Below are 15,602 nucleotides of genomic sequence, written 5' to 3'. Positions count from 1 at the left end.
ACCTGGTGAGCAGGGCAGCCCCCTCACCGGTTCAGTTTGTGCTTAAGCAAGTAACTGAATAGCCCCAAAATAAACAACAGAACAGGAAGGAAAAGAGACCAACTTGTTAGGAGAAAAGAACTCAGCAGTCCCACAGTGGGATATACCACTCTGTTCCCTGGGGTCCTAAGAGGCCCTAATGGGCCCTGTAAGGGAGCATGCATTCCTTGCATATAGTAGCATTGCATTGGTACTATATTGGTAGCAATGTTGTTGGAACAGATCATCACATGTTTGCCCTCCACTAGTCTCTCCTAATGGAGGAGAGCCAGTCTGACCACTCTGAGATCCAACCAATTTGTGGGTTGACTGGCTTCCTCCATGGACCAGATCCCTTGGGCATACTGATTTTCTGTGTGGGCTCCCCAATCCGAGAGGCTCGTGTTGGTGGTTATCGGCACTCGTAGCTGCTCCATGAATGAGTGCCCCCTCTCTAAGGCCAGGGAAAGCCACCATCTAAGGGACCGCTTGGTCTTTCTGCACAACGGCAGCCTGACATGCCTCCATTCTCCAAGCTGGCAGCCCTGGGAAGGGAGAGGGTTTTCCAATTTTTCCTGTTTTGCCATGCCTAGAGCTGCCAGCAAGAGCAACCTGCAGTGGAGCTGGCAGGGAATTGAGCTGGTTATGGGGTGGTCCTGCTCACCAAGTGCACCCTCACAAAGTTTGACTTCCTGCCATTGGAGAGTTGCATAGTGACAGCTCACACAGAACCCCCTTCCTTCACTACAGGAAAAAGCACAGTTCTCTGCCCCAAGAGAGAGCAGCAGAAAACAAAAGTTACTAAGAACAAGAATATGAAATTTGTCTTTACGCTACTTGATTTTCTTTCAAAATATGCTATTTGAATGTAACTCTACAGAGTTTGTCAGAAATGTATTTTGGTGCCAGTCATTTATTTATTTATTGTACAATCCAAAGTGGATTACCCAGCATTATAAAACATAATTACAAATCCAATAAAGCACAAGTTAAACAATGAGAGCATAAAAATAAAACCCAAGTGAAACAGGAAGGCCTGGCAAACACTGAGGGAATCCTTTTTCATGGAACAGGAACCCCCGTTATGTCTTTTCCAGCAGATTACAATGGATGAGAGAGTAAGGAATGAGGCCAGGGGTGTCAAGGCTCAAACCACGATCTGCAAGAGTCAGCAGAACATGCACAAGTGCAAGTAGGAAACCCCCACCCACCAAAACACACACCCTCAGAGACTGATGGATTGTTTTCCACTGCACCCCCCACAAACCTTCTGGCCAAATCCACCTGGTTCTATTGGCTGACCTGAACCCCACAGCCAGCCCACCAACTTGAGCTGAGGCTTTGCTGCTCCACCATACCCATGCTTGACAGCCTTCAGCAAACTAGGACTGCAGACACTGCATACATTTAAAGCACCCCCTAAGAATCCTGGGGACCATGGTTTACCCCTCACAGAGCTAAAGTTTCCAGCGTGCTTAACAAACTACAGTTCCCAGGATGCTTTAGGGGGGTGCTCTTTAAATGTATGACATGTACACAGCCATGTAGCACCAAAGGGGCTGTCATCTCTACATCCTGAACTATCTGGCAATGAGGGACGTCGGTGACTAACAGAGAGATGTCACCAGGTGCCTGCCATTGCAACTTGATCAACCTGATGCCACCTGCCTGCACTCGCTGCCAGCTATGACCAAAATAACAGATCAGCCAAATTAAAATTACAAAGCAGACAGTATAAAGCGAGTGAAAAAAGCCACTCTAAAGTACCCCTCAACCCTCCAAAGCAGCAACTCAGCTGAAGTCCACACTGTCTAAGAATTGGGCAGAGTGGCTGTCGCACTAACCCTCAACTGTCAAGAAGCGAGGCACAGCACTCCGATGAAGGAGAGCTGAACTATAAGAGGCTGGAAAGCTGGTAAGAGGGAGACTTAAACCTCTCCTTCATTAAAGGGAAGGGAAGCAAGTGTCCTTAGTATCAGGGTATCTACAAGGAGGAGGTGGAAAGAAAGGCTTTCCTCTACTGCAGCAAGCCTTCCCTGGGCAACGGTTGCTGCAGCAGGCAGTGCAGAGATGGGCAGCCTAATAAAGGCATTTCAAAAGCTAGCCAGGAATGATGCTACAAGCAGGGCTACTCTTGAAATCACCCTGATTTTGAGGATCTAAAATCAGTTAGTTTTAAAAGCCAAGCACAAGAAGACTGGGATGTCCTCTTAAGGGTGGTTTCCAGGTGAACAAAAGAGACAGTGGTGATCTTTTTCAACATGACAAGGGGATGTGTTTCACCCCAGGTGGTTGTGCTACAGTACGACCTGAGCGATCACGCAAAAACTCAGAGCTCTCAATAGCCAATGGATAAGTGATATAGCCATGAATTCAATGCTGCACTTTGTTGAACATTCCAACCATGCAAGCATTTCAGCTTGCAAGACAAAATAACCCCCATCTTCTCCAAATGTGCACTCTTCTAGGGGCTTATCTGACACCCCCCCAAGCCAATTTTGGGTTGTACGTGAGGGAGGGGAGGGGAGCCCCATTGTGCAAGTGGATGTCCTTGCCAATATTACGTGAATCCGCTCCCAGCCTTGTCTTGATTGAACTAGGAAGTGGAGTAAGATTAAGCATTAGTCCTTCCAGCAGTTCCCAGGACAGTGGGTAGAGGGCGGAACACTTCCATATCAAAATGGAGCCTTTGAGCCCAGGTGATCCCAGAGGAGGGGGGTGAAATGGAAGCAAGCTTGTACTCTTTGGCAAGAACGTATAGTACAATGTCATCTGAAGAACTCTGTATGTTTATGCTTTGCTTTTCCAGATGTCTGAGCTCAACATGTGGACACCAGGAGCATTCTGGAGATGGCAGCAAGATCAGTGGCAGCAGCATGCACCCACCTCTCCTTCTTTGTGCAGAGCCCTCTTTGGGCATATAACACATGAAGGGGGATAATTCTTGAATGTTCACACTGGAAAACTGAGCCTATTTGAGCTAACCATCATCTACAGTGGGATGACAAGGATTTATAAAACCAGCACCTCAATGTTCTCCTCCTCTATGTTGATGCAGTTTACCATGAAAGACCGTGAGGTGCAGATTAGGAAGCCTCTGGTTCAAATCACACTTCTTCCATTATCTCACTATGTAGGCACAGGCAAAACACTTTTTCTTTCTGAGCCTCAGCTCCTCAACCTGCAGTTTGTGGGTAATAATGCTGACTGGCCTTAAAGGGTTATTGTTATTATTAATAATAATTCATAGAATCATAGAATCATAGATTCATAGAGTTGGAAGAGACCACAAGGGCCATTGAGTCCAACCCCCTGCCAAGCAGGAAACACCTTTCAATAAGAGTTCTAACTTAACTGTAAGGACTGAAATGGGATAATGCATTGTACATGAAGTGTTTTCAACACTGTAATTACAACGGAATCACATGCCTCGCTCTTTGTACCACCACACTATAGCTTTCTTTTCTTGTCATTTCTTTCTTGTGACTGGCAGCTTGCTTGTGAATCCTATTCCAATAAGGCATGGAGAAACACTGGTGCTGATGTGAATATTGTTCTAGCAACTATTTTCATCTTCCCAATCACCCCCAAGTGTATTCCCCCATTCTGACTTTTGCATCGTGCGGAATGTCAGTCTGTCCCCCATGGTGGGGGCAGATAGTCGCAACCAATGCCTACGCAACCACTCACAAATTTGTATTTTAATAAAGTTGTGGCCAAAATTATGCCAAAAATCTTAAACAAAAACTTCTGTGTGATGTGTGAGTTATTGGGGTGGACCTGGGGACCTCGACACGCAAAACAGGATTCGTGATGGCATAGAGGCTATGGCATCTGAAACAGGAAAAGATTATATGCATGTTCTTGGGTGTTCAGTGGGTTAGCTGCCTGCTGCCTTAGGTTGCACTTGACCTAGAATTTCTCATGTACTGACATCTCCTCTGAACAATGCCCATGGCCTGTATTGGAAATGTACAGTTCTTGAAATTCCATATCTCACTTTAAAGCAAATGCACTGTTATATACTGTCTCAGTGCTCATCCTCTTGCCAGTGCTCAGCAAATTGATGATTACATGTTTGGGATCAGAAAACCATGACCATCAAACCCCTGCACCATGTGATATTTTATATCACCATATTTTATTATGCATTTATTATTACAACTGTATTTATATAACTCCATTGATTTTTTATGTTGTATAGATAGAATGCTATGGCATTGACATTGGTGTTCTATACTGTAACCTGCCCTGTGGTCTTTTGACAAAAGGAGGAAGGAAGGAAGGAAGGAAGGAAGGAAGGAAGGAAGGAAGGAAGGAAGGAAGGAAGGACCACAATACCTCAAGGACCGCCTCTTCCCTTATGAACCTACCCAGACCCTGAGATCATCTTCCAAGACCCTCCTTTGTGTGCCACCTCCTTGAGTGGTCCAGAGTGTGAAAACATGAGAATGGGCCTTCTCTGCAGTGGCTTCCCCTCTATGGAATGCTCTCCCCAGGGAAGTTCGCCTGGCGCCTTCATTATACACCTTTAGGCGCCAGGCAAAAATGTTCCTTTTTAACCAAGCCTTTGGTTGATCTTATTGCCATCCAACACCCTTTTAGAATGTGGATCTTTTTTGGGGGTGGGGTTTATTGGATTATTGTTTTTGGTTTGATTTTATATGTTGTGGTCTTGTTTGTGAACCGCCCTGAGACCTCGGGTTCTCACAGTGGCCAACGATACACCTATGGGAAGCTTGAAAGAAGGACCTGAGCACAACAGCACTCTCCCATGTTAATCCAAAAGAAATGTAGACAATACAGCTCATATTGTTGTTCTTCCTAACCTACTTTTGTCTCTCTTGATTCATCCCTTCATCCCTTCATTGCAAATCTATCCCCACCTTGTTTTTGTGTAAAGTTCATTTTTCTTGGAAACAAAAGTCTGTTGCGGGGGGTGGGGGCATTCATTACTTCCTATGAAGTTATCACTGCCACTTTCATAATAAATCATTGCAGGGAATAATTAAAATTTCAGAACTGCTCAAAGCCCCAATGTCCTCAAATAGCTGAAGCCCAGAAATTCCTTTGTTACTAATCCTGTGCTCTCTGGAGTCAGTGGACCATCACAAAGCATAAAAATAACTGGTGCCTCACAGCAGACCTTTACTTCTTGCCATCTTAAATTTCACTGTGAGACTTGATGGGCCTTTTAAAGGGGGTTGATGTTTTCTCTTAGTAAGCAGCCAGAAGCCTTAGCTATTCAATTGCGACTAAAAGATTTCTTTAAAAACCTATTCGTGGGGTGTTTCTTTGTTTAAACACTTTCCAGTGATGGACTGTGTGCCCAGCAGAAACCTTTTAAAAATTCAACACACACCTAGACTACATAATAAATCTTTACTGAAAACTCATTTCTTATGAAAATAATAATTTTATACCTTGAACAAACATCACAGTCACATGTGATTTCCTATTTAGCTTACTGTATTGGTTGTTCACTCTCTTTCCTATTTCTTCTACTGTATATATTTCTATTTTGTAATAAATTGCAAACCTACAGAATAAAGTTTTCCCCCATACAAGCTGACATTTAAACAATTTCACAGCCACAACAGAGAAAAAGTTACTCAGATTGCTACTACACTTTTCTTTCCAAAATACCTTGCTTTTTTATTCATCCTTTATATTCTCAAGTTTCATCTTTTTTCATAGTTTCGCTTAGAGATATACAAGTTATCTCCTTGCCTTGTGTGCCTTTTCTTTATTGTGACACATATTATTGCTGTTAGGGCTAAACTGAGTTTTCACCTACAAAATTTTGCAGGGCAAAAGGAGGAAGGAGATAAGTTATAGAGGGGGAGGTCCAGAAATCCCTCTTGCTCAATTCTTTCCAGTACTGTGTGTGTGTGTGTGTGTGTGTGTGTGTGTGTGTGTGAGCTTCAGCACTGTATTATTCTATCATTAATCTAAGGCACATATATAGTAAGAAGTAACAATAACCGAATCTAACAAAGGCACTAAGAAAAAGAATGCTTCTGAAAATCCTTATTTAATTTTGGCCAAAGCTCTACATTGAGAAAGTAATGCAGCCAGCTACAAGACTGACTTGCTGATGATCTAATTAGAAAATGTTGGTGAAACCAGCAAGGTAAGAGCAGATCCTGAGATATGATCTGCATAAGGTAGAGAGATAAAAGGGTCTATAGAGCACAAGACATTACTTCCAGTAACTCTTACTGGGAGGAGTGTCTGGACAGAGGAGCTGCAAGGAGATAAAATGGGGGAGACCGTAACATTATTTATTTGCACTGCTAGTCATTTACCGTATTTTTTGCACCATAACACTCACTTTTTCCCTCCTAAAAAGTAAGGGGAAATGTTTATGCGTGTTATGGAGGGAATGCCTACGGGTGGCGTGCATACGGATTTTCCTCCTCTAAAAACTACGTGCGTGTTATGGTCAGGTGCGTGTTATAGAGCGAAAAATACGGTAAATATATTTTTTTAAGTCTCTACACAACTAACCCAGAAAATAAAAGCCAAAGGCATTGCATAAAACCAGACAATGCTTTACAATAAAACCATTAGAAAACCTATAAAATAAACCTAGAAGATGGAAGAAAACGTAAGCCGCAGAAAACGTTTCATCAATAAACAAGAGTACAGTTTATATAATCCATCAAATACAGTATAACCACAACTTACACAGGGTTTGCTTCCAAGGGTTCCATGTGTACTCAAGCTTTTGGAACCCCCCCCCCCAGGGCATCCCAGGGCTTCCGGAACCAGTTTGCTGCCTCCATAAGCCCCAGAATGTTCTCACGAGATCTCACGGGAACACGCAAGTTCCTCAAATATCTCACAGGAGCATTCCAGGCCAAGCAAGAAAAGAGAACCTTGCTTGGAAAGCAAGATAGAGTTTAAAAGCTCTTTTTGATCTGGGAAAATCTGGCGCGAAGAGTTTTTAAGCTCTCTGCCTTGCTTCTCAAGCAAGGTTCTCTCAACATGCCAGTGCCACATATAACTTGAAGGATTTCAACCAGTCAGCTTTCAAATACATATAGGTGAAATTGCACAAGTTGAAGGTGCTTAAGAAGTGATCATACTGTAGATTTTACCTGGCACCAAATAGGATGTTAATGATGGTGCCAAGCAAGCCTCCCAAGGGAAAGCATTCCACCATGGGGGAACCATAGCTGAAAATGCCCTCTCCCTTGTTGACTTTCCTCAGGGGAGAATCTCATATTAAGACCAAAATGCCCAGGTAGGTTTACAGCAGGAGAGATGCTTGAAAAGATATTGCGGTTATGAGCTGTACAGAGCTTTATAGGTCAATACCAGCATGCTGAATGAGCTTGGAAATGTATAGGCTGCCAGCGTAGCTGTGCCAGGATCGGTGTTATATGATCAGCTTGCATTAAGCCTATCAGCAATAAGGCAATCATATTCTGCCACCAGCTGTAGTTCCTGAAAAGTCTTCAAAGTTAGCCCCACGTAAAGCACATTACAATAATTTAATTATGAGGTTACTCCACATGACTGAGGCTACGTATGCCTCAGAAGACAACAGAAGATTCTGGAGGATCTCAAAATTATGGACCTGCTCTTCCTCAGCTGTGCCACTCAACTGGACGCCACTCAATAAGTGGGACAAGCCCACGTTTAAATTTGATGGAGTTATCATGTCACATCTCATTTGACTGTAACCCTAAGCATGCCAACTCTCCCATGACCAAAGGAATTGACCATCCCTCCCCTTGACAGGGTTCTGTGGGGAGAGAAAGGTCAAAGGTAACAAGTATGGAAGCTGCAGTGCCCATGGCTGCGTCTAAAGACTCAGGGCCAGCCCAACCCTGAGATAAGGTGGGGCAACCACCTCAGGTGGCAGGATCCACAGGGGAAGCAGATGAAGCCTCCAAAGAAGGCATCACCGGCTGCTGTAGCCACTGCCACGGTAGCAGCAATGTTTGTGGCGTACTCCTTGGAAGCTGGACTGCTACCTCCTTGGCAGTGCTCCCCCAATGCTGCCTCTACTGCCGCCTCTCAGCAAATAGGAGGCCCTGCTGGTCGTCTCCTGCCCCGCCCAGCATGATTCAGAATGGGCCCCTTTCCCTTCTGCAATTTTCTTTTGAGTCCCGCTTCAACTGCTAGGCAAGATTGATTTGATTCCCCTGCCCTTGTTCCTGATATAAATCTTCACTCACCCAGTCTTCTCTGGCCAAAGTAGGGGCATTTTGTGGTTTGCCTCAAGTGCCAAAAAGGTAACGACTTAATTCATAGAGTATGTTGTAAAACGTGATAGTCAGTATGGTTTGGTGACAGACCAGAAAGACCCATGTTAAAATCCCTCCTTACTGGATGGTTTTGGATCAATGACTCTCACCGTGCCTAACCTACCTCAAAAGATTATTGAGAAGATAAAATGTGGGAGGAGCATGAACACCACCCTGAGCTGCTCAAAAGAAGGGAACGATCAAAATATAATAAACAAAGCATAAATGATACAGGCCGTGAACAATGCAGAGGAACTTTGGCACCTTTCTCAAATCCTGAATGTTACTATGCAAAATAAGAACAAATATCTAATTTCCAGCTTGGCTACCTAACATGTATGTTTTGACACGCCAAATAAATTGCATGCTTTTATAATTATATTGATGCATAACTGGAAACATTCGTGTACTCTATTGAAATACATAGAACTGATTTTAGATATTGAGGTTGTGCTTGCCTATGGATGTTACTTTGGGGGGGGGGTAGGTACTCCTGGCCTCAAAATAGAAGTTGGAAAATATTATCCTTAAAGAACCACATATGACAAAACTGACAAGTTTTTAGATTCATAACATCTTGCACTAAACATAAAACCATGAAGATTTCAGGACTATTATTCTGGTTAGTATTATTTTAAAAATGCACTTTACATGAGAAGTTCTTTGTAGAATATATATAAAGGTTAAGATTACTCATAACTGAAATGGTGAATGAACATGGCTACAATACATGCTTGTTCCTGCTCCCCTCTTTAGTTCTATTAAGCGAGGCAAGATAAAAATAGAGCCACTCACACATGCTGCTCACTGTCTCAGGGATTTATATTCCTTTTTATTTAGTGTTCCTATAGTGTTTGTGGTTTTTGTTTGCTTAAAGCTGTTTGCTTTTTAAACTGAAACATATACAACAGTCTGCAAGAATCTGATTTTTTTAAAGAAAAAACCTCAGTGCTGAACAGTTCATTTTAAAAAGCCAGAAATAAATGGTAGAATTAAACCAGATGGCAGTTCATTTAAATTCTTGCTCAGGAATCAACAATATTGACCTCAATCACACCAGTTTCAGAATAACTGCTTGAAAAGCAAACAGAGATAAACGACACCATTGCCTATTTGTTCAAAATATAAACAAAATGCATTTTTAATTTTATGCAGCATGTCGACTATCCTGATTTCTGGAAAACCAACATACTTTTCTTTATTCCAAAGCAAATGCCATACTAAAAGCACACAACGTACAGAATAAGCTCAGCAGCCATTTGGTATCTACACACACAGAAAAAATTAAATTACAAAAAATATATGCTTGAAAACACCCACAAACCATCACATATACACATCTCTGCATAATTATAGAGGAATACAAGAACTCTGACTTGAAGCCTAGCAACAGTATCCAAGTATTAGTTAGTCTGCTAATCAACTACCCAAAACTCACACACCACCACCTCAATGTGTTTCATATTTAAAAATAAAACCCCTCTTGTTTCTATCTTCGGAGCTGCTGAAGGAGAAGGTAAACGATAAAACAAACCTTGTTCACTTGAGGAAGAACAACCCATGTCATTTAATCCATCTGATAATTCATCTCACCACAAAGAGCCAAGGCAAAACAAAATAAAAAGATTTAAAAATAGGTTATCCAAGTAAAGGATTCTCAGTTCGCAGCATATTTAATATGTGCATAGCTGTATTTAAAGAGACCTTCAAGATTCCTATATATATTATTGCTGGTTTTTTGTATCTCCATCCTATAGAAGCCATAGTAAAAGCTGTATAGCAAATGCTTTCTAAACCTTCTGTGCTCATTTACTTGCAGACAGCTGTAGACTGGATGAAAACAATCAGGGATTAACTTTTCTATTCATCACAGCTTTTAATCCATTACTTTCCCTTCAGTCTTCAATAAAAATAAATAGATAAATAAAAATAAAATGCTGCAACTAATTGCAGTAAGAAGAGGGCAAATACATGTCAATCAATGGGGTTTAGCTGCTGGACAGTTTGTTAAAGCCTTGCAGTGTTCAAAGATGCAATGTTGGTTTTTAGCACAAAAATAAAATGGTATTGTACAGACACTGAACTGTAAGATCTTTCCAGATCTCAACAACAATTGTCAGTGCCCAGTTATTTTAGAAAATGCTCCAATATATCAGAAATGTTTATAAAAGCTTATTACTGGGAATGTAAGATTTGAAGAATGCAAGGTGATAGGTTGTGTTCAGTGTGATGCTTGAAATACAAATGTGTGTAAAAGAATTTTGTGGCAGATTAACTGGATACCTTTAACTCCCTGAATGTCAGTAAACAATAAAGATGTCTTGTTCTTTCAAATCATGTCATAAAATAAATTACCTTGAAATGTGACTTTCAGTCTTAATATTTTATCTTTTTGCCCCTGCCTCTTATCGTTCCAATGAAGAATTTGATCAAATATGAAACTGACAAGTGTTAATGATATAAGAATTCATTTCTTATAGGGCAAGGGATTCTAGTCTAATCCTTTTCCCATTAAGTACTGGAAATGGGGTGTAACAAGTGCACTGGTAATGAAATACCCCAATCAAGGGGCTTATTTAGATGTAATTTGCCCCTCAAAATGGGAGGGGCACTCATGGGATCTCCTAGCTCCACCTCTTTACCCAAGGAGACCCTAAAGAGGTCACAGAGGAGAAGCTCGTTGAGAAAGGTGGGGTGGATAGAAGTTCCTTCAAACAGGCCCCTTGATATTATGTCCCTGTTACAGGATGGTACTGCGAGTTGCGCATATGTTTAGGATAAGGAACTGCTACTCAGGGTTGTGTTTTTCTTTGACACAACATACACACACACACACACACACACAGAGAGAGAGAGAGAGAGAGAGAGAGAGAGAGAGAGAGAGAGAGGGGTGTCCTGGGATATAACCTAATTGTTGTATAAGCAAACCTCAGTACAGACTATGATGCAAGACTGATTGAGGATAATTATGGTATCAGCAGATACTGAAGACGTGTTCCAGACACAATTCAAAGTGGTGGTTATGAAACACAGCGCACTACATGATTTGGGGCCAGGTTATCTGAAAGACCACATTCTCCCTTAAGTTCTTAGCCTGGTTTTATGATCTTGAGAGAGGTCCTTCTGTCTGTTCCATCAACATCTGAAGCACGTTGGGTAGAACTTGAGAAAGAGTCTTGATGACTCGTTCCAAATGAGGCTCAGATAGTCCTGTCTGTAATGAACTTTCTCCAGGAGGCAAATATAATAATATTAAGATAAACCTTTGGCTCATAAATATTTTATATATGTTAACTGGTTTTAAGTGGTTCTTTTTATTGGTTTTACCTGACACATATCTTTTTTACTTTGCGTTTTATTGCATTTAGGAGTATATGGGATGTTAGAGGAGGGATAGTACCTCTGGTGGCAAACACATTTGGTCCGCACCCTGCACTTACCTAACACCTGTGGCTTCTAGAAGCTGTCAGCATGTGACAGTGGCCATACCCTGGAAATGGCTTTGATTGGCCAGCTAAATCAGGCAAAGGAATGGAAGTCTAACAGTGCATCCCGATGTATGCAAACACAAAAATAACCTCCTTGAGATATAGGATGAGGGCTTGTCCAGTGATATATTCCTTTTGGTCTGAAGTTGTTACTCTTATCAATTTTGTATTGGCAAAATGCTTGATATTTTCAGGTATGCATCTGCTTTTAACTCTGTAGTATAAGGCTTAACAAATGGAAAACAGATGTAGATTGCAAGCCCTTACGGTGAAGTGTAAGTATTAAAGCCCAGAAGGATAAATACCCACCGTCTATTACACAATGGTTTTAGACCTCGCTGTCCTGGCTACATTCAGATATATTGTATAGAGACATCAATTCATGTGGGAACCTATTTGGACAATGGGAGGGTTTATATTAACTTATATGTTTAATTTAAGATTTGTGTCTTTATGGTCACTCTATCCACACTGTGAGCTGCTGGTGGTGTCAGCATGGGAATGGCCTGTGAGATCCCGCAAGGGCATCTCTTGACTTCCAGATCCAGCGCCCCAAGTGGACCTTGCCCCGCCCCTGCCTCATTTCCATGTATACATGGAACCCTTGGAACCAAACACCCATGTAAGATGTACATAGTAAGGTTCCTGCCTAATGTTCATGAGGTGTATCTGAAGTACAATCACCAGTGAATGGAATTCCAAGTACGGTCAGACTATATTTTACTTTCTTGGGCTCCATGATCACTGCAGATGGTGACAGCAGCCACGAAATTAAAAGATGCCTGCTTCTTGGGAGAAAAGCAATGACAAACCTAGACAGCATCTTAAAAAGCAGAGACATCAACTTGCCGACAAAGGTCCGTATAGTTAAAGCTATGGTTTTCCCAGTAGTGATGTATGAAAGTGAGAGATGGACCATAAAGAAGGCTGATCGCCGAAGAATTGATGCTTTTGAATTGTGGTGCTGGAGGAGACTCTTGAGAGTCCCATGGACAGCAAGAAGATCAAACCTATCCATTCTTAGTGCTCACTGGAAGGACAGATCGTGAAGCTGAGGCTCCAATACTTTGGCCACCTCATGAGAAGAGAAGACTCCCTGGAAAAGACCTTGACGTTGGGGGAAATGGAGGGCACAAGGAGAAGGGGATGACAGAGGATGAGATGGTTGGATAGTGTTCTCGAAGCTACCAGCATGAGTTTGATCAAACTGCGGGAGGCAGTGGAAGACAGAAGTGCCTGGCGTGTTCTGGTCCATGGGGTCACGAAGAGTCAGACACGACTAAATGACTAAACAACAACAATACTAGAATTTATCTTCTACCCCTTATAACTCCTAGCATGGCTGTCAGCCCAGCAGCAGATCTATGATGTCCCCAAAGGCCTCAGCTACATATCTTTCTGTCCTTTTGAGCATCAAGGTCAGCTAATGTGACTTTATGGAAGCGAATGTTCCCTGAGAGACAGAAGCATGCACTCATAACTGCCACCCCACAGGAAAATAAGTGTACATATGAAGCTGTGTAATATATTGGACATTTCCTGTAAAAACAGGAAATGGTTGAAACATGCTTATAAGGGTAGCATGGACCTCCATGACATGGAAAAGGATACAACTGCAAAGATCTTGTGAAACAAGCATGTTTCAGCCATTTCCCCTCTACCACTTAGTAAACACTGAGCAAAGCAGTCCTTAGCATTCTTCAGTGTAACATCTATAGCAGTGTTTCCCAAACGTTTTTGGGCAACGGCACACCTGTGTACTAAAAAAAAATCTCGCGGCACACCACCATTAAAGCCCCGCCCCATGACGTCAGCGCGCAGCGTCACGCCGGGAGGGACGCACAAAAGTGAACGTTTTTTCCCTCGGCAGCTCCTCTCAGCTGCGCTCAATCCACCTCCGCGCAGGCTGAGGGAGGGAGGGAGGGGCGCGTGTGACCCGTCTCTGCTGGGAGACCAAACCCAGCGAGAAAGAGTCGCGCGGAGGCGCCCAGGCAGCGCTGCCGGCTGCGAGGAGGAGCGCCAGGCAGCAGCAGGAGGCGCGGCCTCTCCTCGCCGCCCCCGCCCCGCCTCTCGCCGCCCGACTCGCCCGCCTCCCTCCAGGCATCTCGCGGCACACCAGCCGGTGTCTCACGGCACACTCGTGTGCCGGGGAACACCGGTTGGGAAACACTGATCTATAGAGAAGGCTCTAGCCCATGCCCTACTCTATAGTAGTCCCTAAATGACAGAATATGGCACAGCATCTCCCCAGATTGTATTTCAGCTGATAATTGAGGATATCCAATGAAAGAAGAAAGTCTTTAGCCATACTCAGAGTAGCTAAATTAAAATCAAGGGACAAGTCCACTTTTTTAAATAGGCCTTTTCTGAGTATGGTTAACATTAGATATTATTACCCATTGTTACTACAAAATGTACAAAATGGAAACATCTGGTATCTCCACTGGTCACAATCATCTATGAGTATGTATGTATGTATGTTCTTTGCTTATAATTGAATATAGTAACTTTATTGATTAGAAGTCATAATTTACATGCTGATATATATATATTTATTACATACCTATATCAGTTTCCTTGTGATTCTTGATATATTCAGCGAGCTCAAAATTTCCAGCAATTATTGCCACCTAAAAGATGAGAGAACACAGTGCATTTAAGATTTTGGGGTTAAATTTTATGTCCCATATGTGATTAACATTCTAGTAGCAGATACAGAGAAATATCGAGTAGATACTTTTCCCTATATAACGTCCTTGCTGATGCTTATTTTTAAACTTTCACATACAGTTCATACGCATGCTGGCTGTAAAACAGATGCTTTGGCTTTCCATAAATGCATATTTTAACATCATAGGACTCATGTTGCCCAATGGTGATTCATAGAAATAGTTTTTTGGCCACAGAATCGGTAGAAGCACAGTTGGCACCAACACCTACAAATATTGACATATTCTTCCATCAACAGACAAAAAAGTAATGGATTACAATACACAAACAAAATAAAAGAAAATTCACTGGAGGAGGCCTTATTAAGATTTTGCAGAAATTTACTTGGTTGGGTTCTGATGCAAAATATTGTGATCAATCAGGTGTTTTTGACAGTAGGGACACTGAAAACTGTTTTATACCAGGTCAGACTATTTGCCCATCTCAACTGGACAAATCAGCTACTTCCTGATCTTCTTTTTAACTTATGATACCAGTAACTGAACCCGGAACCTACAGCACCCTAAAAGCATGTTCTCTGCCATACCGTATGATTATCTCTGTTGCAAATGCCACAATGCTCCCCACTCAAATATTTGTAAAATAATCATAAAATTTACCGCTTTTAAGCTGTTCAGTTTGAAAACCTTTTCTGCTGTGTTGTATTTGTATTGATTATATTGTATTTCAAATGTTGTATGATGCTTTAATGGCCCTTTGGGAGAAAAAGTGGCAATCAGATGAATAAATAAAAGTGAGTCAATGTCAAGGCAGTTAAATGTGTGTTCACATGACAAGATGGAAATTGTAATTGGCTCTGCAAATACCTGCAAACATTATTCCTTAACCTGTCTTTCCTTTAAGGAGTTCTTGTAAGGCAGGTTAGAGGAGAGAGAGTGACTGACCCAAAGTCACCTAGTACTCTTAGGTTATACAACATGGACTTTCAAGCTAAATTAGGAAGACTGCAGCATCTTCATCTATGAAGACTACAATATTAATCAGTTAAAAACCAGATAGGAGGACTAAATGGATTGCCCTTATAATGGATGAATGAATGTAAGAATCTCTATTTCCCCAGGAATCTGGATTGGAACCAACGCTTTTTAACTTCTTAGTAAATGATCTA

General features: G+C 42.0%; 1 protein-coding gene across 5 annotated transcripts in view; it reads right to left on the bottom strand.

Moving 5' to 3' along the window:
• The window catches only part of SHANK2 (SH3 and multiple ankyrin repeat domains 2), a 358,950-nt gene that overhangs the window by 262,228 nt on the left and 81,120 nt on the right, over window positions 1–15,602 (bottom strand). For all 5 annotated transcript variants that reach the window (XM_081163208.1, XM_081163210.1, XM_081163205.1 and 2 more), the window contains exon 10: window positions 14,328–14,394. In XM_081163208.1, coding sequence (XP_081019334.1) covers window positions 14,328–14,394 — 67 coding nt within the window. The remainder of the gene's footprint in view (window positions 1–14,327; window positions 14,395–15,602) is intronic.

Source organism: Podarcis bocagei (genome assembly GCF_964188305.1).
Source record: "Podarcis bocagei genome assembly, chromosome: 1".
Classification (NCBI taxonomy): Eukaryota; Metazoa; Chordata; class Lepidosauria; order Squamata; family Lacertidae; genus Podarcis; species Podarcis bocagei.
Note: the sequence above shows the minus strand (reverse complement) of the source record. Positions and strands in the feature narration are given on the sequence as shown.